The 26,882-nt window shown below is 37.0% G+C and overlaps 2 protein-coding genes across 15 annotated transcripts in view; one reads left to right on the top strand and one right to left on the bottom strand.

Annotated features, from left to right (window-relative positions):
* Window positions 1-26,882, bottom strand: part of DNTT (DNA nucleotidylexotransferase) — a 162,339-nt gene that overhangs the window by 103,881 nt on the left and 31,576 nt on the right. For 2 of the 7 annotated variants that reach the window (XM_032117164.1, XM_032117163.1), the window contains exon 2: window positions 96-194. Coding sequence is in view for 1 of the 7 variants with exons in the window: in XM_032117159.1 (XP_031973050.1) it covers window positions 10-12 (3 nt within the window). In the remaining 6 variants the exon portion in view is untranslated. The other 5 variants (XM_032117161.1, XM_032117160.1, XM_032117165.1 and 2 more) reach the window with 5 other exon arrangements.
* Window positions 8,118-26,882, top strand: part of BLNK (B cell linker) — a 94,972-nt gene continuing 76,207 nt past the window's right edge. For 3 of the 8 annotated variants that reach the window (XM_032117147.1, XM_032117149.1, XM_032117150.1), the window contains exons 1-2: window positions 11,060-11,170; window positions 15,718-15,780. In XM_032117147.1, the coding sequence (XP_031973038.1) occupies window positions 11,063-11,170; window positions 15,718-15,780 (171 nt within the window). In that variant the 5' untranslated portion in view covers window positions 11,060-11,062. Of the gene's footprint in view, window positions 8,375-11,053; window positions 11,171-15,717; window positions 15,781-26,882 lie in introns of those variants that run through there. The other 5 variants (XM_032117151.1, XM_032117153.1, XR_004241660.1 and 2 more) reach the window with 5 other exon arrangements.

The following is a 26,882-nucleotide window of genomic DNA, read 5'->3' on the forward strand; positions in this document are numbered from 1 at the left end:
CATAGTTACCATTGATCCTCTTCACTTCTTTTTAACACAAATTCATCTTCTCAAAACGTACTGAAAAACATTCTTTAACAATGATATGATTTCACCTGCTTTGTGCTGTGTCAGTCCAGTAAAGTGCTCTGTTCTCTTGCAAATTCAGCTGGTAACTTCAAAGAACAGCAAGCACTAACTTCCCCCAGAAGATCCTGTAACATTAAGCAAAGCACATTAAGGATTAAGATCCTCTCTGGAAATAAACAGTACTTCATTTGATTCAAGTTCTTCTCCCTGAACTTTATCTGAGTGGTTCTGGGGTCATTCTAATAAAACAGTTCACTAAAAGGCATCCTTTCTGAAAGTGCTTTTATCTTTGCTTACTCAGTTTATAAAAATGAATGGGTTTATCTGCAATGGATTTGCAATTCGATATCTAAACAAAATTGCAATTAGATATCTAAACAAAGTAATCAGATTAACAATATTCTGCAGCATATTCTGTGGGAGTTAATGTAAAAAAATTTGTTTAGAACATTTATTAGAGCACTCAAATTGTGCAAAAAATACAAAGGATAAAATCAACTGGGGAACTTGGCAAAAACCTACTAAAATCTCCTCACAAAAAAATTAAGCCTCAATACTGAAAATCCATGTAAAATTTGACAAACAGTTCCCAGTATTATTTTCATCTCCTCTGTGAACAAAGGGGGTGGTGTCATCTCCATTCAAGAAGCTTACCTGATATTTCTTTTCAAGTTTCCAAATAATGTTAAACCCCAAATTCCTCTTTTAGGCAAAAATTTTACAACTAAGTCTTAAAGGAGGTGATACCTTATGAAACAGGGAAGGTTATTCAACATTTCTCCTAAATTCTACTGTTATGAAGCTATCAAATAGCACTGAAATTTTATATGAAATGCTAGACTTCAACTTTGCTCTGAGACTGATTGTATTTGAACATAATCTTCTTTTGCAAGGTAGATGTTCTAGGATTCTTCTATATGCAGTCGCACAAAATACTTTTGAGTTTTTAAAAGTGGAGTTCATCGAGGGAACTAATTGTAAAGGTATTTTCTTACCAGTTATAGGCAATACAGGCAAGGATTTTTTGTTAGAGGATTAAACACCATAAATAGGAAAGCTCTGTCTCAGGACGAACAGACACAGAAAGCTGCTTTTCCACAAGAGAATCACCTTGTTTTTGAGGTGTTTCTAATCTTTCAAGATGGGGAAAACACCCTACTCCCACAGGCAATTTGTAATCTAAAAGCAGACAAATTGACAGAAACTCAGGGGAAAGAAAATAGGAGGCAGGAGAGCAATCCTTATGAATTAGTATATTGCCTCACATCAAACAGAGGGGTTTTTCAGTTTGCATCAGTAGCAGGGTGAAAGCCAGTCTTTCAGAGACACAACTAAAGCTGGCCACCATATACCACCTAGGACATCCCTCACCTTCTAAGGGACTCTTAACCACACTTGTGCAGCAGAGATGTTTCAGCCTGCTTAGTTTCACAAGCAAGTATCTGGGCTCTCAGGTTTCCTAAGATACAGATAAAAAATCTGAAGGAAACTGATCTAAGAAAACCCTCACAAAAATACTGCATTCTTTCTGGCCTTTCTCTCCTGCTGTTCTGCTCTTACAGAAAGTGTTGACTCCCAGGAATTTGTATGCTGTGAGAAACAGCAAGAGGTAAGAGAGCCGAATGCAGTTCACCTGTTATGAGAACAAAAAGGAAAATGAAAATAATTATTTATAGTGTCATGAAGTTCCTGAGTTCAGTCCATCCAGAGCAGAACCTCAGTTCTTAAGACACTTAAATCCTTCAATACCTCAACTCAAGCTTCCTTTTGGATCTGCAACTATTTATGAAGTCTTGAGAGATTAAGTTATGGGGAAAAAGAAGTGAGGAAGATCCTCAGTAAAAAATGAAATTTTTTAATGAGTCAGTGATTGTGAAGCTTTCCAGGTGCAACCTGCAAATTACTTGGTAGTTATTGTCCCTTACATGTTTTTAAGCTTTCTTTAAAACCAGAAACAAAAACATGACTGAAGCTGTTGTAAGCACCCTGCAAACTGTCAGTAGAAATCCAAAAGATGGACTGGCTGGTTAAGCCACTGATGGCATCATCTCATTGATGCAAAGGGGACACTGGATCAGAGTGCCTGCAGCACACGCTGTGACAGAACATTAACTCTAAACAATAAAATGATGTCCATGCCTGAAAGTCGAACTAAAGGTCAGCCCCCAAAGTCAACAGGAAAGAGCAGCGATGAATACAGTTGAAAGCAATTTTACTAGGACATTAAATAACTTCTAATCTGTTATAAGCTATGGGCCATTCCATTTCATTTTGCTGATACAGGTGTATCAGGGCCAGTGTATGTTCCCATAGCTTTTGCACTCATATGCACCAATTATATACACAGCACAGCACATGAAGTATTATGAACTGGGGCACAGCTGACCAAGAGGAGAGAACTGCCAGGGAATTCAATTCTCTGCCATAGTCTACCAACAATGGAGAGATGCAAAACTGCAAGCAGAAAGAGTAGATCATGCTCTGGACAGCGGAAAAGAGGTGAAAAATGAGGCATGGGATGTTATGCAGAACGTGTATGTTACAGAGGATGAAAGTCATCACTTCACCTGATTTGTAACTTCTGGCCTCAGTGGATAACCATATCATAGTCAAATCTCATTGCTTTGAAGGTCAGTGGTGAGGTTTTTATCAGTCTGACATTTATTGTCAACTTTTTTTTTAAATTCTCGTCTCATTTTAATAACAAAGGAATGAGGACATGAAGGTTATGCATAAAAAACTCCCACTGACTTTTCATAAAATACTTGAATCTAAACAGATTTCAATTTATCAGGAATACAGGTAACATTATCAAGTCTTTATTCACATCATACATCCAATCAGCTTTTGAAAACAGGCATGGAATTCTAAGGTAGGACTGCTTTTGAGGTGTTAAAAACTTAAAACAAGTATATGAAAAACATTATACTAGAGTGCAAATTTTTGTGTTAATTTCTTCTCTCACTTCCTGTGGTTTGTGGTTCACTTCCGTAAAAGTGAAGTTAATATTCAGCAGTTCTAGAGAAGAGAATATTTCTAGAGAAACTAGAGAAGTGAAGCATTCATCATTGAGGGAAAACAGGAAACTTCTATTTCTACCACTGTTCAGTTTATTGCCTTACAAATGCAAGTTTCCCCAATGCAGTGCAAGGAAAAACAAAAGTAAGGGGAAATCTGATTAAAACCGTAAGACACTTACTATCCACCCAAACAGCAGCTTATCCTCTTTTATACTATCTGATAAAACAGCAGTGTTCTTAAATACACTGACATTAGGTAAATAATTTATACTGTACACTGAAGTAAGTATTTTACAAGAAAAATTCTTTTTGCAAATGAAGTTTAGCCAGTGTGTTTATTCCCCACATTGCTTCAAAGTATATTCATCATTTGAGATAGATCATTCCCATGACAATGGGATCACAAGGAATCATGGTATAACAATGCTAGACCAAACAGACAGAATGTCAGCAGTGTCAAGCTGGCAAATACATCATTTAACCAGAGATCAAAAGAGAAAATCTGAAGGTCAGAAATGCAATATTTATAATGCTGTCTGTAGATGGATGCATACCAAACACCTCATATCTAGACTCCTATAAAGCTTATCAGAGGAATGTTTACAACACACAAGAGAAGTGTTACTGGAGTATTGTCCACTGGTTTCCAATACGCATGAATACTGAGCCCAGCATTTCCTAGTACATTCCCTAGAAACAGCAAAAAATCTTGAGATACACTTTAACAGTACCAGTATAAGCAGCAGTTAACTACTACCCTCATTTCCATTAATTCCACCTGGTACAACAAAATCCCCCCAGCATTTTTCAAATAGGCAACACAATATTTCCTTGGAAAGAAAACAACATGATTAGGGTGGCTTCTGGCTTTGGAAGAGAGGAGAGAATAAACAAAAGCAACTCTGTATTGTCATTGATTCATACAAGGCACTTTGGCACTGCGCAAAGAAAATACCTGTGAGAAAACTCACTGTTTTTCTTGAGTATCTCTGTGGCAATAGAACTGGAGATGCTAAAGGTATGAGAGGAAGGTTGACAAAAGCAGGTTCACAAGAAAAATGAAAAGAGAATTGACATAAGCACTCTGGCTTTATTCAGCATATAGCAATAGAAGACTCCTCCACATTTGGTGTGGGAAACGATCTGTCACTGAGTGTTTGTTCCTGTCATACCTCTCCTGTAATCATGAGAGCATTTTATCTAAATGTAATTTCACTTAATACCATGGTGATAGATGTTCAATGACATTACCATTACCTTAATGATAAACTAAACCAAGCTAATAAAAAGAATCTAGAATAAAAGGTTATGAAATTACCGAGTTTAAGTTTTGTGAGTCAAATGAGAAAAAATCAAAAGCAGTTTGTCATTTTCTTCTTGATAGGTTTTTCATTTACAATTTATTATCATAAACATAGTATCACTTGAAATCTCTTTTTGCTATCTCCCCAAATACAGTCAGAATGTAAAAAAAAAAAAAAAAAAAAAATAGTTCTCTCAGCTTTCAAGGTCCTTCTTACTTATTGAGATTTTATATTCTCTGTTGACTGTCAAATAAACTCTGCTCATTAAGTTTTATCTATGTCAGCAGGCTAAGGACATAAGACATGTAAGAGCCCTATTTATGAATCCAAAAACCTTGAGAAACATTCTCTATTTATACAGCTTGTCTCCTTTCTCCTTTTCTTTGTTTTTTGTACTTTTCCACTTCTAAACCCTCTCCCCTTGTCAATCTCTTCAATTTCTCTATCTTCTATCTATTTCTTAATCTATCTTCAAGCCCCCATCCCTCTTTGGAATTCCTCCTTTTGTCTGCCTTTATTTAACAAGCTCAGAACTTCATTTTCCCAACTCCATTTTCAGGGATCTGCTGATTGGAAGTAGAGAGGAGGTCTGCTTATTTTTGGTCCAAACAATATCTGGATGCTGGCCAGCTGACACGGACACTCCACCCCGTCCTTCTTGAATAGTGAATAGCATGCTTCGCCAAACCCTTTGGTCCTCCCAAAACAATCACTTTTTGCTCCTTTCCTTCCTTCCTTCCTTCCACATGCTCTCTTTGTAACAATAAGCAATAAATACCTTGCCCAAACAACTTGATATTGCAGATTCTGTTCTCAGACTCTCCCTCCTCTATATGACATGTCCTACAGAAAGGTCCTGGGTTTTGCAGTGTCCTGTTCCCTCTATCTCAATTGTTCTAAATAAGTAAGAGAACGGAAGTTCTGACCTTCGTGAATTCACCTGGTACAAGTTTTTTAACGAAACCTGCATGTCAGAATCACAGAAACACTGTAATACAGGACCATAATATCCTGTGGCACTGTATTATACAGTATACATGCACCAGTAGGGTGCACTAAGATCTTCCACTGTAAAATACCATGCCATGATGCCCACTGGGAGCTGAAGCATTACTTTGACATTTTTCCATTTATTTCATATCGAGAGTCATGGGCATAGTGAAATACTTTCTACACATATCAATGCTCAAGCCTCACAAAAATCAATAGTGGTTGAACAAGAACTCATTATACTAACAAAATCCATCAAAGAATATTAAAAAAAGTTAAAACAAGCATAAGCCACAGCATTTCAAATTTAAGTTGCCTAGGAATTTTATTTAAATAAGGCAAGACGCTGAAATAATACTGTTTTGCTGGTTTTAAATTTACTCACTAGGTTTTAGTGCATGTAAATGCTGCCAGATGGAAAGCTGTTCATATACATTTTTCCATATTTTATCAGAAGAGTCAACACAGATGAATTTCAAAGGAAAGGCTTTATAAAGAAACTATATAAAGTCTAAGTGCAAACTATAAAAGGTAGCACATGAATCTAGAAGAATAGACAGCAAATTTTGCCAAGGTGTTCAAAAGAATAATAATCAAAAAAGTGGCTCAGTTAAACAGCAAAGAATACTGAGTACTCGCAAAGGATACCACAACCAAGCACTACAGCATCAATTCCAGCCTGCAAAAAAATCAAAGAGAATTTCTAATGAATAATGTCACTTCTTTAGCAGGTTGTGGTTTTATTACTGTCATATTTTATTGTACTACTTAAAAACACAAATTTTTGAAAAGATAAAGAAAACTATGTGCAAAATCCAGGTTACAAACAAATACCTATGAGAATAAGTACATTTTTAATGCATAGTTCATTGTGGCAAAGCTCTCTAGAATAACAGCTGAATCTGTTGCTAGATTCAAAGAGAAGGTCAAACTAACAATGAAAAGCCATATAAAAAGATTTCAGAAGGTTGAGTAATAACATAAAAAGCAATTGTCCTTGAGACAATGGGTTTTATGTCATGTATCCAGCCTCTGTGACAAAACATGCAAACAAAATCCCTTAGCATCCGGCAATAATTAAAATTCAGTTGAAACTACATGCCCCAGAAATGGGTTGAAGAATGACTGAGATAAAGAGAAAGTGCATATTTATGCAGCAAACTGTATATAGTGGAAGTGATTTAAAGGTGATAGGCTTCAAATCAGTGTGCAGCCTTGGTGTAGCAAGGGTACTAACCATTCTCAGCAAGTTTTTTGGGGTCTGGGGTTTGTTTTTGTATTTTTTCCATTTGAGGCTTCTTTGGATCTCAGTCTTTTGTGATCCCAAGAAATGCCACATACCAAAACTAGAATAACAGACACCTAAAAAACCCACGTGCCCATTTCATAATGTTAAGACTTTCATAACTTTTGGACAAACAGGGATACATTATGTCCTGTAATTCTCCCTATTACAGTACTGAATGCTCTCACAGAAACAAGGACGGAGGAAAACACTGCGACAGAAAATAAGGAGATTTTCAAAGATCCATGAAGTTCTTAGGCAGGCATAATTCTCTTTGGCCTCTGAAAAACTCCTTAACTGATTTATCAAAATCATAAAAAATAATCTACTTCAGTCACAAAGGAAACTCAAGACTCTGGAACTGCATTTTCATACCTCATGTAACTAAAGAAGGGCAAACATCTCCCCTTCAACATGAGGGGCAGAAAAGAGGAGAGCGAACTACAGAATAGTCAGCCCAACTTCAATTCTCACAAATATACAATGCAAATTTTGGGGCCTCAATATCCCTATAAATTGTTTCTGCAGTAAAAACTGACTTTTCAGTAATAAACTGTGACAAGCAAGTCTCATTTCCTTCCTCATTATGATAGCTACCTAGATAAGGGGCACAAGGCCCATATTATCACTGATGCTTTTAATGAGGTCCCACAAAAAAAACCCATCATGTACAAACTAGAGAAATGTGATTAAAGCACTGTCTGTTGTAAGAGTTCATCTGACTCTCATTGAGAAAATATCCTGTGAATCACTTCCAAACTTAAAGAGTATTTCAAGTAGAGTTCCCCAGGAGTTTGTCCTGGTTTTAATTGTATTCAGGATTCTGTTAATAACATGGGTGCTGCATAACAAGCATAGTCCTGAAGTCTGTCAGGATATCACTGAGCCAGAAGTAGTTTCCATGAGATAAACAGTATACTGGGACTAGTTTAGATACCTCATTTTTCAGTAAGACATAACCAAACTGAAGAGTGTGCTACAAGTGAAAAGACTTAACAAGAGTTTCCCAAACCACTACTTATGAACAAATGCTAATGAAACTGGGTTTGCTCCTTCAGAAACAGGAGGATGTCCTAGTCGAGCCCATCTGATGCTTAGACAGCAATTATCCTTACAAACAGACATTTCCTTTTGCTCCCTCCAGAAGTAGAGCACAAAATTTATTATAGATCATCTTCCTGCTGTTCCACTCAAGGACATGGTAACAATCTGATGTACCCCCAAGAACTCAGTTAAAAAAATGAGTTACCAAACTGATTTCCAAAACTGACCCAATTTCCTCTAGTCGTGTTTGATCCTGCCTCTCTGCTGAAGCCCTGCCAAGATCTCTCCATGTCCCTTTCAGACTCTGTGATTTCTGTTGATTATGTTGCTATTTTTATTTCCTGTTAAATGAAAAAAAGAAAAAAGACAAAACCAATTAGCAAGACTTTTATCAAACTTCTAGACAGATAGCTGCAAGCAAGACTCCATTTTCCAACATTCTTTGTAGACTTCTTTAGACTACGAGTATATTCTAGCTTTTTACTTTAAGAATGTTTTTCTCCCACCCACCATAAATGCCAAGCCTGTCAATCACACTAACAACAACAAAATACATATGGGACAGTTTAAGGAGGAAGAACAGACATGAGAAACTGCTCCTTTAACTTACTGGGAATCGGCTCCAACATGTGCGCCTGGGAGAAAAAAAAAATGAGTATGTGGTAAGTCATGTTACTTTCATTATTCCTGTATAAGATGGGAAAACACAAACTGGGACAGTGGTTCATATTTTCTGTACAGTAATATTTCATTGAGATATTTTGCTCAAGTATATTTTCCTGAGGGCAGTATTCCATTGTTACATCCAGTTAAACAAGTTGCTTGCAGCTGCTACAGGGTTTTGCAAAGCATAACTTGACTTTAAAAGTTTTGAGATAAGTTTAACACATTTAGTGCTTATGTTCATGAACACATAGAGAGTATTTAGTCAGAAATGCCAGTGGTATGATCTAGGAAACCGTTTTTATACTGCCTTTTAACAATCTCTATGAAATCATAAATTGAGAACTTAATTTACAAAAAGTCAAGGAGTTGTAGCCAGCAAAAACTTGTTCTTCACATTGCCTGCACATTTCAGACTCTAGGAAATGAACTTTTGCAAAGATATAGTGTAAAGATGGGTTAACTCTGCTTTGATATAGAGGTTCTGTATGGGAATGAATTTCTCTTTAAAGTACAAAATGCCTAGCATATAAAATGCACACATTTAGATCCCTCTGAAATTTGGTAGTTCTCAAGTACTTTTTTTATTAGGGCTCCAAAAAAAAAAAAAAAAGAAATTTCTTGATATATAGAATCAGATTTCTACCTTTTTTTTGAGGAGTGAAACAGTACAGATTAAAATTGTTAACGTCTCCAGTAAATACAAGTTTTTAAAATAGCAGATGACTCTCTGCACATGTACCCAAATACATTTTTAAGTCTGCCAGTGTTCAGAGCAGATCAGGAGGCTCAAGGGAATGTTCAAGTAGCAAGCGAGCCTGACCTGCCCTAGGCTAGTGCTGTTTCACATTCAAGTACCTACAGTCTGCTTCAAAATTTTATGTAAGCACCTGGAAGTTTGGAAAGAAACCATTTCTATGGCCTGTCTGTATCTGGGGAACTCTGGAAGCCTCAATATTCTGCTCAAGAATTCCCCCCACTACAGCCCCCAGAGCCAACATGTGTTCAAGTGCACATATTTATTTGGGTTGCTCGCACCATGGAAGGTGATACATTACACAGAGGAAGTAGAATCAGGAATCAAATCTGGAGTTCTGCAGCCAACAATTCTTGAAATAATCCCCTTGAGGGTAGAGGAAAGCAAGTGGAAGTGCATAACAATACTCTCCATTTCTGTTACACACACTTAAGGACAGAAACCTACAGCATCGATCAAGCCAAGAGCAACATCAGCACCAAGAGATGCAGGATCCCAGATGAGCCTCCCCATGTCCCTGGTTTCTACTATTTTTTTTTTCTCTTGTTATTATGTTTAATTTGACTAAAACACAAATGGAAAAATATTTCTTGCAAGTCTTAAAGTCCCATTGGGAGCACATAAGTTCAACCACATATGCTACAGACCCGCTGGGAGCGCAAAACTGAGCATGACCTTCCCAAATAAATCTGCCTCACTCAGTGAGGAGAGGTGCACTGCATAAACACTAGCCTTTCAAGAGTACTGTCCTAAGAGCCTAGCATACAACTTAAGGCAATGTCAACACAGAAGATCTAGCCACAATTTAGTGCTGGGGGAGAGCAGGTAGGAGAAGGAGGATGCCTGGGCACAGCAAGCTGGGGGAGCTGTCAGGGCAGAGCTCCAGCTCATCCTGCAGCCCACCAGGCAGTGCAGGAACGTGACAGCAGAGGGCAGCTGGCAGCCAGGAGCAGTTCCTCGCACCTCTGTTTTAGAAAATGCTCCTGGCCTGATGGGCAGTCCGAGGAGGAGGAGCAGGCACGGCTGGCAGCACGCACTGAGCTGCAAAATTCTTAAAGCACTATTTTTAATTTGCCTTTGAGATGTTCTGAGCTAGGACTGCTTACACCTACTCAGTCAGCAAATATCCTGTACCGCATAAGTATCTGCACTTCACATTATTCGTGTTTCACATCTGATGCTGTTTTGTTGTTTCCTGTAAGCAATCATTAAACCTGTAACTGACATCTCCTATCCAGCTGCTTCCCACCTTCACAATACATAAAGAATCTGCAACTGACAAAATCACTCCTGCACTCAAACTAGGCAAGCAAAATATGTTAAGGAACACATGCACCTCTCTCTTCTGGTTCTGCATACAGTGGAGAGAGAGTATTGCTGCCTCCTGTCATCCAGGAAGATGGTGACCCCCTTGGAGAAACTCACAGCCAACATTATGAAACATTGAACACTACAAAGCACTACGAAATTCAACATAACTTTTTCATAATATGCCAGCCAGGCACCTGGAAGATTATTCCGAGCAGGCCAAATTTAAGATGCAAGAGCTTCTATCTTGTTTCTGAAATTCCAGTTGAGTTTTGCCAGATTCAGTGCTCTGCCAAGTCAGAAAACAGCAAAAAGGTATTCACTGCCAATAACTGACCTGTCAGTCACTCTAACAGTGAAAACACATGCAGGAAAATTTGAAAGATAGCAGATGAGACACTTCCACTTTTTCAGTAATGACACCTATGGGCATTTGTTGATTTAACAACCAGTTTCCTTATACTGGAGTCGCTCACACAAGAACATTGATACTTCCTAAATTACCCTTTATAGGCGTTCACTTTAAGTGAGCAAACAGGAAAAAAGTTGCAAAAAGGACTTCCTCCTCAGATTTCTACATCAGGTCAGTGAAAAACACTAAAGCAAGAGTTCAGTGTTACTCATGCAGATCAAGTCTTTCTCCCTGGATAGAAGCATGACCACAAAACTACCATCTCAAGAGGAGTTTGAGAACTGGACAGCTTTTCAAGTTGCAGATCTCTTAAGACAGGTACTGAATCTGTTATGTAACACTTAGAGAGTTCAGTCTATATTCAGCTAGCAGAAACACTTACTGGATTTATTCTTGAAAACTGAATATCTTATCCTAAATCTAGCACAAATATTTAAAAGCACAAAAAAATAGTTTAATCACCACTTATATTAATATAACTTGAGTTTTTTGTTACTCTCCTGTTTTCTGTAGAAATCTAATTCACAGCAGAAGCTAAGATCTCCTACATTACAACTCATACAAAAAAAAGTTGCTCACAGGAATATTTCTTATAAGAGAAAAGGTATTTCATGCCCAAATTTATTTCCTTCTGGAAAGAAATAATCATTTCACAGAAAGTATGTCTAGTTTTATATTTGAACATAGCTTTAAATTTTACAGTATGTCAATAAGAATCTACTGTTCATCTTTTCTTCTCAATGCATATATACACACAGTAGTTGCTAGATGTTGTTTAAGTTTAATGTACTCAAGCTTTTGGGGGGTTTTTGAGTCATTCCTTTGTTGGCTTGTACATTTCTTTGTTCTACATTGTCCTTTCTAGTATATCTAAAATAACCTGAATTGCACAAAGTATTCCAAGCTCCTTTCCAGACATCTTTCACTACCTTACTAATCTCCTCTCAGATATATAAAATATATCCTCCATTATAATAGCCTTTTTTTGTTATCATATCTTTTCCTTATAACTGACTGAACACTATGGCTCAGGTTTTAGAATTCTACCTGCAACTTATAAAGTCCATTCCTGCAATTGGATATATAGTCTCATTTTATATCCCTTTTGTTTGTTTTTATGCAAGTACTCAATATAATTTTGTATATAGGGCTTTTTTTTCTTACGTTTATCCTAATTCTAACTGTAAGAGCACCAATCTTTTCCAGTACCTTCTTTACACCAACAGTCAGAATTTATGGTCATTAAGGTTTCTCATCCTTTTCAACTGAAGGAACATACAATCTTTGTCAAGGAACACAATGATGCTATGAAGTCTTCCCACAGGAGTTCCATTTGTACCCAGATAAAAAGTAGGCCACACTTTAAAATTATAATTTTATTATTTTGTTCATTTTGTCTGTGTATAAATACATATGCTTATTCATGTTCAATTTAAAAAAATTCTAAAGACAACAAAACCACAAACAGTTTCACAATGGAGATGTATCACAGGTGGACCACTGTTCCCACCCTGAGAAAGCTAACCTATTCCATGGAATTAATTCACACCACAATGGTAATGGATCAGCTGTGAGCAGCTACTCAGAGAATTAATTAGCTCAAAGCCTTTCAGCTTAAAGGAAATCAGGCTAATTTATAGAAGTTAGAATGGTTTTAAAGTACCCTGCAATTCTATGCAGAATACAAGACAGAAAATTAATAACAATCATTCAACAGCTCAGAGGTTTCCAGGGAAATTTCAGGCACACCATAACTACTGGCTTCATACTTGTTAACAGTGAGTCTTCCAACTTTATAAAGAGCTGTCAATGCATATGCTTACACTCACAACACTGATTAAAGTGGCTAAATAAACCAATTACTACAGCATATCCACATTAAGTTCTTGGCCATTCTGTGTATCAAAGACTGGCCCAGCCATTTGCCTGTGGCCACTGTGGGCAGAGCTGTCAGCTCCCACTGCCAACACTCCAGAGAGCCTCAGCACCAGCTATTCCATCATTTCCATAGTCAGACCACATGCTGGGGGCTGTGCTGAATCTCCTCACCACAACACTGGCCATACATGTGCATGAACCCTAAAAAAAGGCTGTCAAGGTTGCAGAAATGAGTACTAAAATGTGCCAGAACTGGGATTACCTCCATAGCCTGAATTTCCCACCTTTCACATGCACACCATGATAGCCTGTAATTGCTTCTTCACATACTACCTTTTCCATTGACAAAAACCTGCCTTTGCCAATGCAGAGAAACCAGCAGATTTCTGTATTATTCTACGCCATTGCAGAAATTGTAAGGTGCACATGGCCAGGGCTTGCTGAAAACCAGAGAACAAATACATAGTACTGTTGATTTAGTTCTGCCTTGAAATATCAGACCCTGTTACTGCCCCAGTACAAAATTTTACCTGAAGATATGCAAGTCACCCAGAAAAAACATGACATTTCCCAAGTGCTTGACTTGCAGCAGTGGGAGGCAAGAGCTATGACCACAGTGGCAGCTCTGCTCAGAAGGTAAAAATGGCAAAATATTGAATATGCAAATATACATTTCTATTTCTTAGATCTAAACAGTTGTAGTTAGGTATCCAAACCCACTGGATACTGTGTTTTATTTCTCGTGCATCTTAACTCCCCTTATAAATGAAATTTTCATGTCAGAGAGTGGTCTCAGAAAAAGCAGTTAGTGTTCCTGAAGCACTTGGATAATAAGTGCTGGAGAACAGCTCAGATTTAAATAAAAAATCATTCTGGATTCAGAGAAGGTTTTGAGTAGTGTGCAGTACAGGTACACAAGATAGACAAGCAGTGAGCACTGAATAGAAAGCAATATACTGACCTTCAGGAAAGTAGCATCAGCTTCCATGTGCTGTGACTGAGGCTGAGTTTTCCAGAAGAGGTATATTCATCTTGGTGCAACAATATATATGGAAAATGGGTATGTACATATGTACCTTGCAATTTTAGCACTTTCTTAAATTTAAAAGTCTTAATGATACAGATTTTTTTTGCGTCCTGACTACAAAAATTCTTAACCACCCATTCTGAAAAGTGTTTCCAGCCTCATGAAAGGCATTTTTTATAAAATCAATAAATTAACTACTAAATAAAAATTAACCATACAGATGTTGAGTTTTTCCTCATTAATTAGCAAAGGCAGTAATGGAGACCTGTTAGCCATGTGTATGTACCTTCCTGTCATCTTGTATCTATGCTGTAATTGCAACAACACTGAAATACTTCATGTTGTTTTCAGAGTTACTTGGGCTCCATTTGCCATGTAGTCTGGTCCCTCTCCCAGTACTGATCTTAACGTACTTGCAAGAAAAGTTAAGGCAATCTCAAGAAAATGAAAGGTTCCATGGTCATCACTAAACACCAGTAGCAAGACACTCACTTGTCAGATGCATTAACCATGTAAAAAAAGTTTTTTCCCTTACACAAAAGCTTGATTAATAGCATAATGCAAGGCTCAAAACCAGCTCATCAAACCAATAACTGGAGATAGAGCTAGAAATTAGAAATAGATGGGCAAAAGCCAAGAGCAGAAAGTGCATAGCCTTAATTCTTTGCCTCTCCACCACCACCAGTGCAACTGATGGCAAATTAACATAATCCACAACCAGCCACTGGTCCAACAACCACAAGAACCTTCTCCTTTGAATTTTGATCTATTCTGTATTGCAAACAAGCAGGACTCTCCCAATCACAGTAGATAAAAAATTATAAGCCCAGGCACATCAGCTAACAGGCCAAAAAGAATCTGAATATATGTCTGAACAGGACATTTTCATATCAAAAATGTAGATAAAATACACATTGAATATTTAAGCACAATCAGTTTTAAGTAGTCTATAAATAAAGAATTATCTTAGAAAAGCCACATAACTATGTCTATGAGAAGAAATTATTTCACCAATATTTCTCTGTTAGTATCTGATTTGGTCACTACTGCTACAGACATTTACATCTAAGCATTACAAATACTAAAGCTCATTTTGACAATGATATATTCTTAAATAAAAAAATTCTAAATTTTTTTGTCACTTTTCATGCATAACTGTCATTTCTTTTAAAAGCCGCACTAAGCCATCTAACACACTGTGAGATTTTTTTAGGACATCTTCAGCCCCGATCCATTCTTTTCTACTTTTTAGTAGGAAATCCGATGTGTCTGCTTTTTTTCCCCCCCAAATTATATTTAGTCTTTGGTTCTATTTCAAGGTGTAATATTTCTGGACATGCCGGTTTCATTTTAATTTATAATCAACATCAACTTTCTTAAAAAACACCATTACCATAACCACATTACAGAAAAGAAATCCTGTTTCTGAATCTGAATTCATTCAGCAATGCCCATCATCATGGTAAGTGCAAGACACAGCCCAAGTATCTGGTGCTGAAGCCCAGCAGCCACCAGAGCAAACAGAGGCTGGTAAACAGGCATGTGGGGATGATGACATGGCTACTGATGAACTTTTGCCTCAGATACCTTTTAACCTGTTTCTAGTTCTGGCTTCTTACCCCACAGAAATCCACAGTACTTCTGTTAGGCTCCTTGCTCCATTTATATGACATTTGCTGCTTCATAATTTCTTTTCTTGTCTACTCCACTCACAGTTTATTGGCTCTTATTCCCTGTAATCTTTCTTCCTAAGAAAGAGGAAGTACTGTGTCTTATCTCATATGTGAAAGTCATTGCCTAAGCATTACACTTACTCAATATTCTTTTTCTAATTATCCTTGTCAAGTAGTATAACAATTTCCACAACCCCGAGTATTTGAGCACAGAAATTTTAATTAGCTTGTTTACAAATGTCAAGTTTCATACTACTGTAATAATCTTGTCTTTTTTCTCACCTCAGTTTGGAATGCCTGAATCTGCTGCGGTTGTAGAAAAACTGTGTATGAATGGATCTCATTTCTTGGTAAGCAAATATTCCATAAGACCTCTCACTAAGGTGTATTTCACCATGAGGACTGTACTCCTTACAGTGCCAGGAAATAACCTGAAATTTTCCTTCTTTATACACATTTCATCAATTGCTTTGATTTTGCATTTGAGTGGGTTGATTTACACCTCTGACTCAAGGAATCCCAAAACATAAAAATTTCAGTCAGTCCTTCCCCTGCTCCAGAGAAAGGGCAGATTTGTAGTATCAGCCATCAACACACAGGTGAGGCAGGGGACATCTCATGACATATGACTTAAAGGAGGTAGTGGGGTTTTTTAACAATATAGATATTTTAAAGCCATCATTCATGTAAAAGCTTTTCCATAAAACTTGCATGATTAAGAACATTTACCAGCACAGAATTATACATGAATTTTATAGTAAAAGTTTAGAGATGCTGGAAACAATGCCTGAAAAATCTGATAATGTCCTTTCCTGACCTCTGTAGAATTTGTTGTATAAGAGTGTGTTTAATTGATTGCAACTAATTAGGAGAAGGGACTAAAATAACTCCTTGAACTGCAGCAGTTCCTCTACCACTGATTCCATTTGTGTAGCTATCGAAGTAGAAGTTCCTTTAGACCTGTTTTAAAGGTAAAATTATTGTTATGGTGTATTTATGCACTACAGAGATATTATGTTTGCTTGGCAATTCATTGCTCAACAAAATTGTTTCCTGGGTGCACCAGAAGTTATACCTGCTGTTTATGCTAACGAGAGCTTCAGTACTGCAACATAATTCATGAGACTGCAGGTGCAGCATGGCCACAGAGTAAAACTGGGTTTTACCAACAATTCATACTAATGTTGTAGGGTTAACAAAGCTGTCAAATACAGATTCCTGCCCCATTCATCCACTATAAATTGGATCACTAAAGGTGCTGTACTCTTCATCACTGGAGGAAAGGCAGTGAAGTTAAAGCTAAGGGTGGGTGTGTTGGCTTCCTGTGCTTCTGCAAATAAAGCTGTACAGCAGCAGTGGACAAGGATCTGAGAAGTAATTTCAGATGTTAGTGGTAACCTATTCAAAACACAAGTGAAAAAAGCAAGGAGAACAATGGATGGCCTTTGGTGACAGTCTGCAATACAAAAGTAGTATGATTAAAAATGAAAGCATTTGCTACTATGTTCTCTAAACTATGTAGTCTCTTCAAATACCTTTAAAGATTATTTTGCACTGCAGAAAACATGGCATCATACATGTGATACAATGAGCAACATCCATTTTTTATGTCACTATAGAAAAAATGAGACAGGTCTCACACACTGGTAGAAACTTTCCTACAAATTTTATATATTCTTTAATTGAATTGTTCAGTAGCATTGTCAACATGATAAATCTGCATGCTTGAAACAGAATTATGACAATACTAAAAAAATTCAAATATCTATATTTTGCCATCATTAATAGCCTTATTTGGGTAATTGTAAGATGTTGCTCTCCTATGTACAAGCTAACAAATATATTAATTTAAAAGTAATTAAATCAACAGTCAAGTTTTTTATTCCAAGCTCCTAGCCTAATATACAAGAAATCTGTACCATGCCAGAAATTACATGTTCCTTATCTGCTACAAGGTGTGATTTAGAAAGCACAACCTTAGTAAATCTACCTTAGCAATATACAGTGGAGTAACCAGATGTCAGACACTTCCACTCATAAAATCTGAATTTCTGTCTGCATGACTTATAGTGTGATTCCCTAACTGGATCTACTGTTTTGTGTAGATACCAATTTTTCCAGAATTCAAAAATCCCAAAACCCCTGAAGCTGTTATGCGTCTGTTAGCTGCCTTTGGCAAGAATCTGAGGTTTTGCACTTCAGTTTATCCTTCAGTTATAAGATGCATATGATTTCCTTCTACTGCTATCTGCAGAGTCTAAAAAGAAGCTCAATATCACCTTTGGATATTGAGCTCAGAATCACTAGAGAAAAGCTGGCCATCTATCAATACACAGCAGTGAACCAAAAAAACTAAACCCAAAACCCATAAAACAAAACACTTGAACAAGCTTGATGCCATCAACTAAACAGAAGTGACAGATTTACTTTTGCATAATAATTTTCAAAAAGCAAATACAAGTTTGCTGCTGTGTGTGCATAGAGACCCTGTGCACACATTTAGATGTCACAATACATGTGCAGTGTTTCTGTGTGTTTAGCCAATGTTAGATGAATATTTAGATACAGATCTGGTTTTGCTATGAAATCTGTTAGGAATCACCAGAAAAATGAAAATTCCTTCTAGCCTGGCAGACAAAGAAGAAAGCAACTCTGTGGTATTTGACATGAGAACACAGTGAGCTTCCCCCACTGCACATTCAGAGAGGCACAAGTTACTGTTTTACCTTTGCATGGGCTGAAAAACTCTCTTCCATCACAGCTGCAGAAGGCACGTCCGAGTGCCTGTGAAGGCAGGGAGGGCAGCCCAAGGGGAACCACCCCAGTGCCTATCCATCCCACCCTTCACAACTCCCAGACAAGCCCTTCTTCTCACTGTGTGACTCTTCCAGCCTGCCCCAAACCACTGCTATGGCACTGACACCTTAAGCATATGCAGTACAAGCGTTTTGTGCCAGTGAGATATGCCAACACCCAGAGGCAGTGCCAGCCCACTTCTAGGCAGCACTGGAGGGAAGCTTTCCTGGAAAGAAAGATCTGCAGCCAGCACACTGCATTTTATCAAAGATATAAACACCAACCCACCAGATGTGCCTTTATTTCCTGGTTTTTCAGCAAGGACACTCATCCTTTTAATTTTTCCAAAGACAAATATTGTCAAATGTTGGGGAAATGCTGCAAAAGGTAATTATCCTAAAGCTCACCACTGAACTAATACAAAACGACTTAGGGAGCTGTCCTGCACAACATATCCATGTCAAATGCAAATTGCATTTTATTTGAAAGTGAATCAAACAAATATATCAAGACTAAGGTCTTTTTGAAATTTAAAATGTTCAAAGTCAAGTCATGCAGGCATTATAGCCACAAAATCTGTGATAAGTTGGCCACAACACCTCAAATCAATTTGACTGCCTTCAGAATAGAAGTAATCAACATTTATATGGTCATTTCTTTGAATATTTCTTGCCTTTGAGTGGCTAAAACCCAATCATTTTTATGGTAATATCATATTCTGTTTTATAAACATACTGAGTATCAAACTGAACTTTTATAGGAAACTAAATTACATGCATTTCATAAAAATTTAGAAGTAATAGCTCTTCCTTTACACTTCTGTTGAACCTAAAAACACAAAAGGATGGTATATTAGATCTGAAGTGCACCATGCAGTTTCATTTTTCATCAATAGTACCATACTTGTGATAGTTACTCAATATGCAGCTCATGTCTGAGTGATGCTAATCTAGTCCTAATGTGCAAATCAGCATTAAGCCACAGCTGCATTGCACAGAGCATATTATATTCTCTTGCCTTTTAATGTTCAAACTTTCTACACTGTGCTCCTGCTTTTCAGTTCCAAGTGTAGGTTGCTTGTTGGATGTTTTTTTTAAATTCAGTTTTGAATTCCCAGTGACAGATTGCAAAAGATATAAAAAACAGTGAAGTTTTACCTGAACTTTAGAACTGAAAATAGGAGACTTTCTTAATAGATTTGTATATGGAAATTTACTAAAAGAAATCTTAACACAGCAAAAATTGTCAGATATTGATTCTAAACAACTTTCATGTACTTCTCCTCTTTCTTGCTCTTTCAAAATGTGTTTCAAATTCCATGGCTGGAATAGGAATGCCCTGGAGAAAACCAGAGCCATATTATTCACCAATACTCTACAGGGGATTTCTGAATAATATTTAGAAAATGGAACCTGTGTCTTCCTGTGGGAGATTCCTGGCTCTGTGCCAGTGTAAAACACTGCCAGAGCTTGTCAGGTTCAACTCACCAAGCCTGTCCTTTGACATCCATTTCTGTCAGCATTGCTACTGAGAAAAAGCAACTCTTGTCCAGAAAAAGCAACTCTCATCTCACTTGGGTGCTCCCTCCCATCCCTGCAATGCAGAAGCAGCAGACAGGAAAGGACAGGAACCACATCTGCTTTCAATAGTGACCAGAGCAGCCAAACACACCACACTTAGAACTCCTCTGTCGCTATCCAAAATCTTCAGAGTCCCACCTTCCCCAGTTTCAGCTAAAAGAGTATTTCCCAATGCTACAAGTGATATTTTCACAGCATGGGATATGGGAACAGGTGGAAAGACATTAATATTGTTTTAGGCTGCTTGGATATTGTCTTGGAAAAAAGGTAACCAGCATTGGGTTCTGTTCAGATTGATCTGACATCCATCCCTGTATATTTAGTCTTACAAATAAAATTCAGACCATGAATGTCTTGAGTTTCCAGAGGGGGGGAGAAAAATTCTTTTCTAGGTCCTATATATACAAAAGAAATTAAAGACTTATTAAGTACATTCTTATAACCTAAATCTTCTGGGAAAGAGCCAAAAGACTCTTGCAGTGTTTTCCCTGAGTGTCAAGCAAGCACAGAAAGCTTAGGTAATTCAGAGAAACATGGTACAAGTCGCAGGTACTATTGAGTCACACCCTTGGGCTGGCAGTTGACACCTTAAGGCCACAAGTCCATATCCAGGGTTTAATAATATATTGCATATCTCAGAAAGCCCTAAGCTTTTTACAATGACACAAAATTTTAATATTAATGTTTTGGCATACCCATTGTTTGTCCTACCTTTGGCAAGCACAGAAGGTTACCATGGCAAAAAAACCTGATTGTTCACCACAGAAAATTGATGTTACAAAAATACACATTTTCAGCTACAAAAATTAATTAGGCCATGTAACTACATTAATTGAATTGTATTTTTACACAGCTTTTATTCCTCTGACATTGCTTTCTCCTATTTGTCTACCATCTGACACCTTCCCTGTCACCTTTCCCCTCTGCATTTCACGGCGACTGAGCCCGCTCCCCCTTTAGACCTCCTTGCCTTCAGCGCCTTCCAACACCCAGTGCTTTGTTTCTGCTCCTCTTTTAGCCAGGGTTCTCCTTCCCTTTGCTCCTTAATTATTTCCTATTGGGCATGGATTGAAATTTCTCCTGCTGACATTCCTCATGGATTTACACTCCTTCAGAGATTCCTCATTTCCATTCTTCTCAGATGTAAAGGTTTCCTGTCAGAAGCGGCTTAGATATCAGAAGTGCATTTTCAGAAACGCCTCAATTTCCAGGTATTTCTACAGACTGTGCTCACTTTCTAAATGAAGAGTGGATAGTAGCAGGAGCTGGGCACCTTGAGCGCTTTGTCTTCTTTATGCAAAGACAAGTGATCTCAGCACCTATCCCTTTAGCAAGTACTTTACAGACTTTGAAAACACAGTTAAAATAAAGTCGCTTAAAATGAAAGTTTTCAGGGTAGGTAGAAACTGAAAATCGTTTCTTCTCCACGGAGATAGGTGCAAAGCATTAAAAGAGAAGGCAGAAAATGTAACAAAGAGTAGGGCAGTGCAAGCTTCGCCCCCGAGCAATTCTTGCAGCGATGCAGTGGGGGAGGGAGCAAAGGGACAGGTAAGAACAGATCCCTAGGTCGCCCTGAACATCAGCAGCTGCCAGCTACAGAGGGCTTTGGCTCTGTTTCTTACTGTTTCTAACCAAATAGGAAACTGTTTCTGAAAGCAGAATCAGTTACTCAGAGTCATTTCAAGAAGAGGAAAATGGTAAGAACATGTCTTAGAAAGAAGACAAATGTTGTTTAACTTATCGAGTAACTAGAAGCAAAGAGTCATCTTAAAGAGACACGGGCTAAAGAAAGGTATTTTACAGCTTAGCACCTCTTCTGCTTATCAACCATCTTCAATGAAGTCGTAAGGTACAAGGGCATTACACATTCATGCATCATCAAAGCATGAGGCAACTGTAAAGTAAAAGCAAAATTTGCATATTTATCCTTATTCTCAAAAAAAAAAAAAAAGGCAAAAGAAATATGAAGCTAGATTACTGAATGTATATATAATTTCTGAAATGTAGGGCACTATGAAGATATGCATCATTCTTGGCACACAAGAATACAAGTGATTTTAGCTATCAAGTTATTAGTTAAACATATATGAATATTAATAAACAAAAAGCTCAAAAGAAATTATTAGACTGAGATACAAAGTCAAACATCATTATCACTGGATTCCCATTATTGTTAGCTTAGAAACTGAATTTTATCCAATCATTTTGAATTATTTTCCTTTTGAGATATTTTTCAAATATCTCAAAAGCAATTTAATAAAATTGTCTAATGTTATAAACTAGCAATGGAATCCTGCAGTAAAAAATCCTGAGCCACTGCAAAAGTATTTATTGCAGGAGTGGCCCGTTATTTTATTTTCTGTGACAGAAGAGCATTTCTATTCATATTCCAAATGCTGCTTCCAGAAATTATTTGAACATAATTTTTTTGTGTTTTATGCAGTAGCTGCAAAGGATACGAAGTGCTTGTCTGCTTTCCAGTCTTTAAGCTCCAGCACACAACAATTCAATCAAATTCTAAATGTCATGTTAGTCATAATTACATTAAATATGGATTAAAGGAATATATTTTGATGCAGAATTCTTTGTTCTTAAAGTTTACTGATAATTTTAAATGTTAAGTTTTGTGTACCTTTCAAGTTCAGGGAACATGAAGAAGAATGTGAGAAGTTGTGGAAATTAAGCCATTGTGTCATAGTTTCTAATGTGGACTTTGTAAGCCCTTAACTGAAAAATAGAAGTCCAGAGTTTTGCAATTTTTAATTTCCTCCTCTTTCTGTTTTGTTCAACTATCCCAGTTACAAAAGTGCACCCCTTCTTTTGAGAATTTGTGATTAGAAGAATCTTCATTTTGGTTGCTTCAGTACTCTTTCCTTCATGAAAGATCAGGGTATTTTACAATGCATGTAAGTTGCTTCACAACACTAATGTCCAAAATCATTAGTAATGTTTAAAAAAATCGAGCCAGAAACTATAATCACTCCCCCATTGTTAAATACCAGCTGCTAACCATTTCAGAAATCTTTAGCATGCCTAATCAGAATTTAGTCCTTCTGCTTTCACATTATCTGTTTCCAATACAAAGCAATAAACTCCTAATTCTCCAGTCTTTATTTTATCCTTAAAGAGGCAGGTGAAGAGGGGCACCATAGTGCTCTTAACCTGAGAGAGATTTCTGAAGGCTTCTGGGAAAATCAACTTTTCTGCAGTAAAGGCTAAAGCCAGCTGAATATTAGCAATTCTCATGAGAAGGCATGAACAAGGTTAAAAATTGATGTTGTAGAGGAGTTTTTCCAAGAAAGGGACAGCTCTTAGGGCTCCATTGGTTTGGAAAGGTGAATACATATACAACTCCACTGAAAACAAGAAAATCCTGTGAGAACCAGACAATATAGCAAGGGAGAAAAGGCTCCTTGGGAATAGGCTGGGAAGAGTCTGGAGTTTTAAGTTGTCTGTTTCTACTGAGTTCAGAAAGGAAGGACTTTATGAGCTTTTTATGTAAAAACAGGATTGCATTAAGTACAGCTGACTTTAGACTAAAGTCTCTATTCCAAACAGGGGGAACCTGGAAAGGCTTCGAATATTAACACTTGACTTGAGGCAGTGGGTGATGGTAGTGCCAAAATGAGATAAATTTCCAAGGAGATACATTTCAACCTACTATTCTTAATCAATCAAAGAACTAAATGGAGTCCTAAGTGCAGAAATGAAAGATGGCCAGAAATAATTATTGAAAAAAATTGAAGGAACTTGCATTTCAAAAAAAAAAAAAAAAAGGAATACCCTTTTGTTAAAACATGTCGAGATACTGCAACTCCAAAGCTACTAATTGTAAAGTGACATGAATGAAAGCAAAACAAGTACACTGTTACCCCCACAGGACAACCACAGGGGTGTTACATGAGGACGATTATGCCAGGACAGTCCTGCTGGTAGATTTTCACTTAGACACAGTTGTAGCCTAAGATTTAGATACAATCCACAATAACCTGAGCACATTTTGCTGATGCTGACTGAGCTGTTATGGCTATATTAAAAAGCTTAACGCACCTAAAATGAAAGTCCATGAAGTTACCAAGTGTCAGGGAGTTTCCCCTTAATGAAATGAAGCCATCCTGGGGTTTTTTATAGGATGACATCTGCTCTGAATAAGGACGATTCTACGGGAAAGGAAAAATAAAAGCAAACAAAACAGGAACACTAACCCAACCCTATAGATTGCTACTAATGTAGTGACTGCTAAATTTCAATGTAATATTGTCTTTAATTTAAAATGATCAGCAGATGTCTTGCACAACCAGCATACTGCTAAGAGCAAAAGCTTCCAGCCATTCCTAGAATGGCTCAAAAAACACTATTAAATATTTATCAATCTTTCCATATCTAAAAACTTATGGAATTTGCCCACATTAAAAAATAAAAACAAAGCACACACAAATGCAGTTGCAGAGATCTTTCATGAGTTTTCCCAGTGCCAATTTCGTGCACAAGTGCAGACCTTACCATTAGGGAATCTGGCTTGAAGTTTAGGTTGGACTGCTGGGAAACCACATCACACACTGGTGCTCAGGAAGAAGCATGTTGGAAAGAATTTAGAATTCCCAGAGGTCCTACAAAAACAGTGCTTAGAAGAGTAAGAATTTCAATCATTTCATGTATTTTAGGCCCCTGGAATACTGAAGAGTAAATTCTATCCAAAATTCACATTAGTGTGTCAAATGCAGAAACACAGGTCCTGTTTGTAGGGTACTTGATTTCCTCTAGGCACTCTTACCTGCAGCATTTGACTTCACATTAATAAGCAGATAGACACAAAATTCCTACAAAAGATATTTTAAATTGTTTATTAATATTGTTTTGACCTGCTATAGAAGACTTATTTTGTTCCTTTGCTTTTCTATTTATTTCCTCCAATGTTCCTGTGTAGCTGGGTTTTTTCAATTAACAGTTTAACTATTTTGTCCCCTGCTACTTGAATGCAATTTACACTTTTAAAAGGTGTTATTTTCTGCATCCATTGCAACACAGTCCTTGAAAAGCATAGGACTGAGAACTATTAAAACCTTACAAATGCGCAGGGGTTGATTTCTCATGGTACGACTCTGATAGAGTAAAAAGTTGATTTTCTACCAAACTTACTTAAATGTCCCAGTAGACATCTAGAACATCTAATCAGCATAATATGAGTAGGCAAGGTGCTTAACCATCTGAATGCAGGATGAGATACAACGAATCTAACAAGTCATAAAAATTTTTGGTTAAAAAAAATACAGGCATTAGACTACAAACATATGTTATCTATTCATAGCTGGTGACCTATTTTACTCACTCAGAACTACTCAAGGCAAATGTTGGCATTTGCCCTTAACCCCTACTTTCCTGTGAAGAGGAAAATGCAACACTTCATTTGTGCATTAGATTGTCTGCATCCTGTAGTATATAAAAAGCAGATTAGAGAAATGTCTTATGTGCCAACATCACACTAAGTGAAAAAGACTCTTCACTGGAACAAACAAACAAATCAACCTCAAAACCTCAATCTTTTACCTGAATGTTTTTGATTCAGGTGGTTTCAGAGTATCTGAAATACATCCGTACAAACACAGCACCGAATTTTGAAGAGGCAGTAGGAAAAAAGAGCAAATAAATTCTGCAAGTGTATCATCCCCAAAGCCTGGGGTTTATTTGGTCATATATACACTTTCCAAACAGAAAGTCCTCTACTGACAAAATTTCAGTGTTTTTTAGAACTGTACCATGCATTATTTATGGTGTTATCCTTTCTTCCTTTTCCCTGTCCAATTAAGTATTCTTGATTTTTACAGGGTAGAGCTACATTTTCTGTTGGGTCTTGAAGGACTTTTGTGACTGTGCTCATGAATAAATTCAGAAATATATGAAACTGAGGAACTCAACAATTAGGTCATAGGAGGTTTTTTATGTTTTCCTATGTTTTTCATCCCAACACAAACCACCACATTGGTTCCAAATGCGAGAAATATCCATTTGGTCAGCCCAGATAAAACTGGTATCATTTGATATTGGCAGACAATAGCTGAATTTCCACAACATAACATGAAGTATATCTGCAATATCAAGAGTTCCTTGGATACGATTTTTGCCTTTGTTGAGCTTCAGCTCAAAGTAACCCCTATTCATTAATTTTAATCAGCTAAAGCCAAATAGAGCCACTTTTGTCATGTTAAGCAGTACCCAGAGTCACAGACACTCTGCAAAAGCCTGGTTATCAGTCAGTTCAACAACTCTCCCAACATCCATCATCTGATCTTGTGCACCTCACACACATTCAAATGAGCTACAGATTCCCCCTCTCACATGTGGATAATAGTGGGAAGACATAATCATGTCACAAACATATTAGAGTGGAAAATGCCAGGGTCTTTTACTTGGCAGGTAATGCGATAGAAATTATATAATTTGGTTTTCCATATTTAAGTATTCTAGAAGATATCATACTATCATACTGGTCATACTATGCAGGTATACTATTTGGCTGGGTAAATAGAGTCACGTAAAAATCAGTAGAAAGTACTAAGTAAAAATAAAATTTACTTTTATTACTTTATGTTTTACTTTTCTAGACTAAAAATACAATACTTCTGTTTTGATTTATGTAGGAGGTACACACCACTATGGGTTATTTCATTCATTTATAAGGACAAGTTTCTAAATTGATTTTATTTTCTAAGCCTGCATATCTGAAGTTTAAAACCTGTGCTTCTCTCCCCTCCAAGAAAAATAAGTGAATGTAAAATACAGATTTAGCAACAACACCCATCCAATTCATCAGCATCCTCCATTATTAGAGAGTTTAATTTTTTTCTTTTTTTATACTTTTATTGCACCAGAAATAGCTACAAGTAGTTCCATCTTATAATTGAAGTAATATGGTCATGGCTAGCAACTTTAATCACCAGAATGAATGCGGAAAGCCATGCTAAAAAATAGTATTTGCAGTATTTATTGAACTATGAAGAAATTTAAGTAATCAAAATTGACTGGTTTTATCCAAAACAGTTATTTTATTTTACTCATGGTCAATTTAAAAAGAGCTG

Source organism: Corvus moneduloides, chromosome 8, assembly GCF_009650955.1.
Source record: "Corvus moneduloides isolate bCorMon1 chromosome 8, bCorMon1.pri, whole genome shotgun sequence".
Lineage (NCBI taxonomy): Eukaryota > Metazoa > Chordata > Aves > Passeriformes > Corvidae > Corvus > Corvus moneduloides.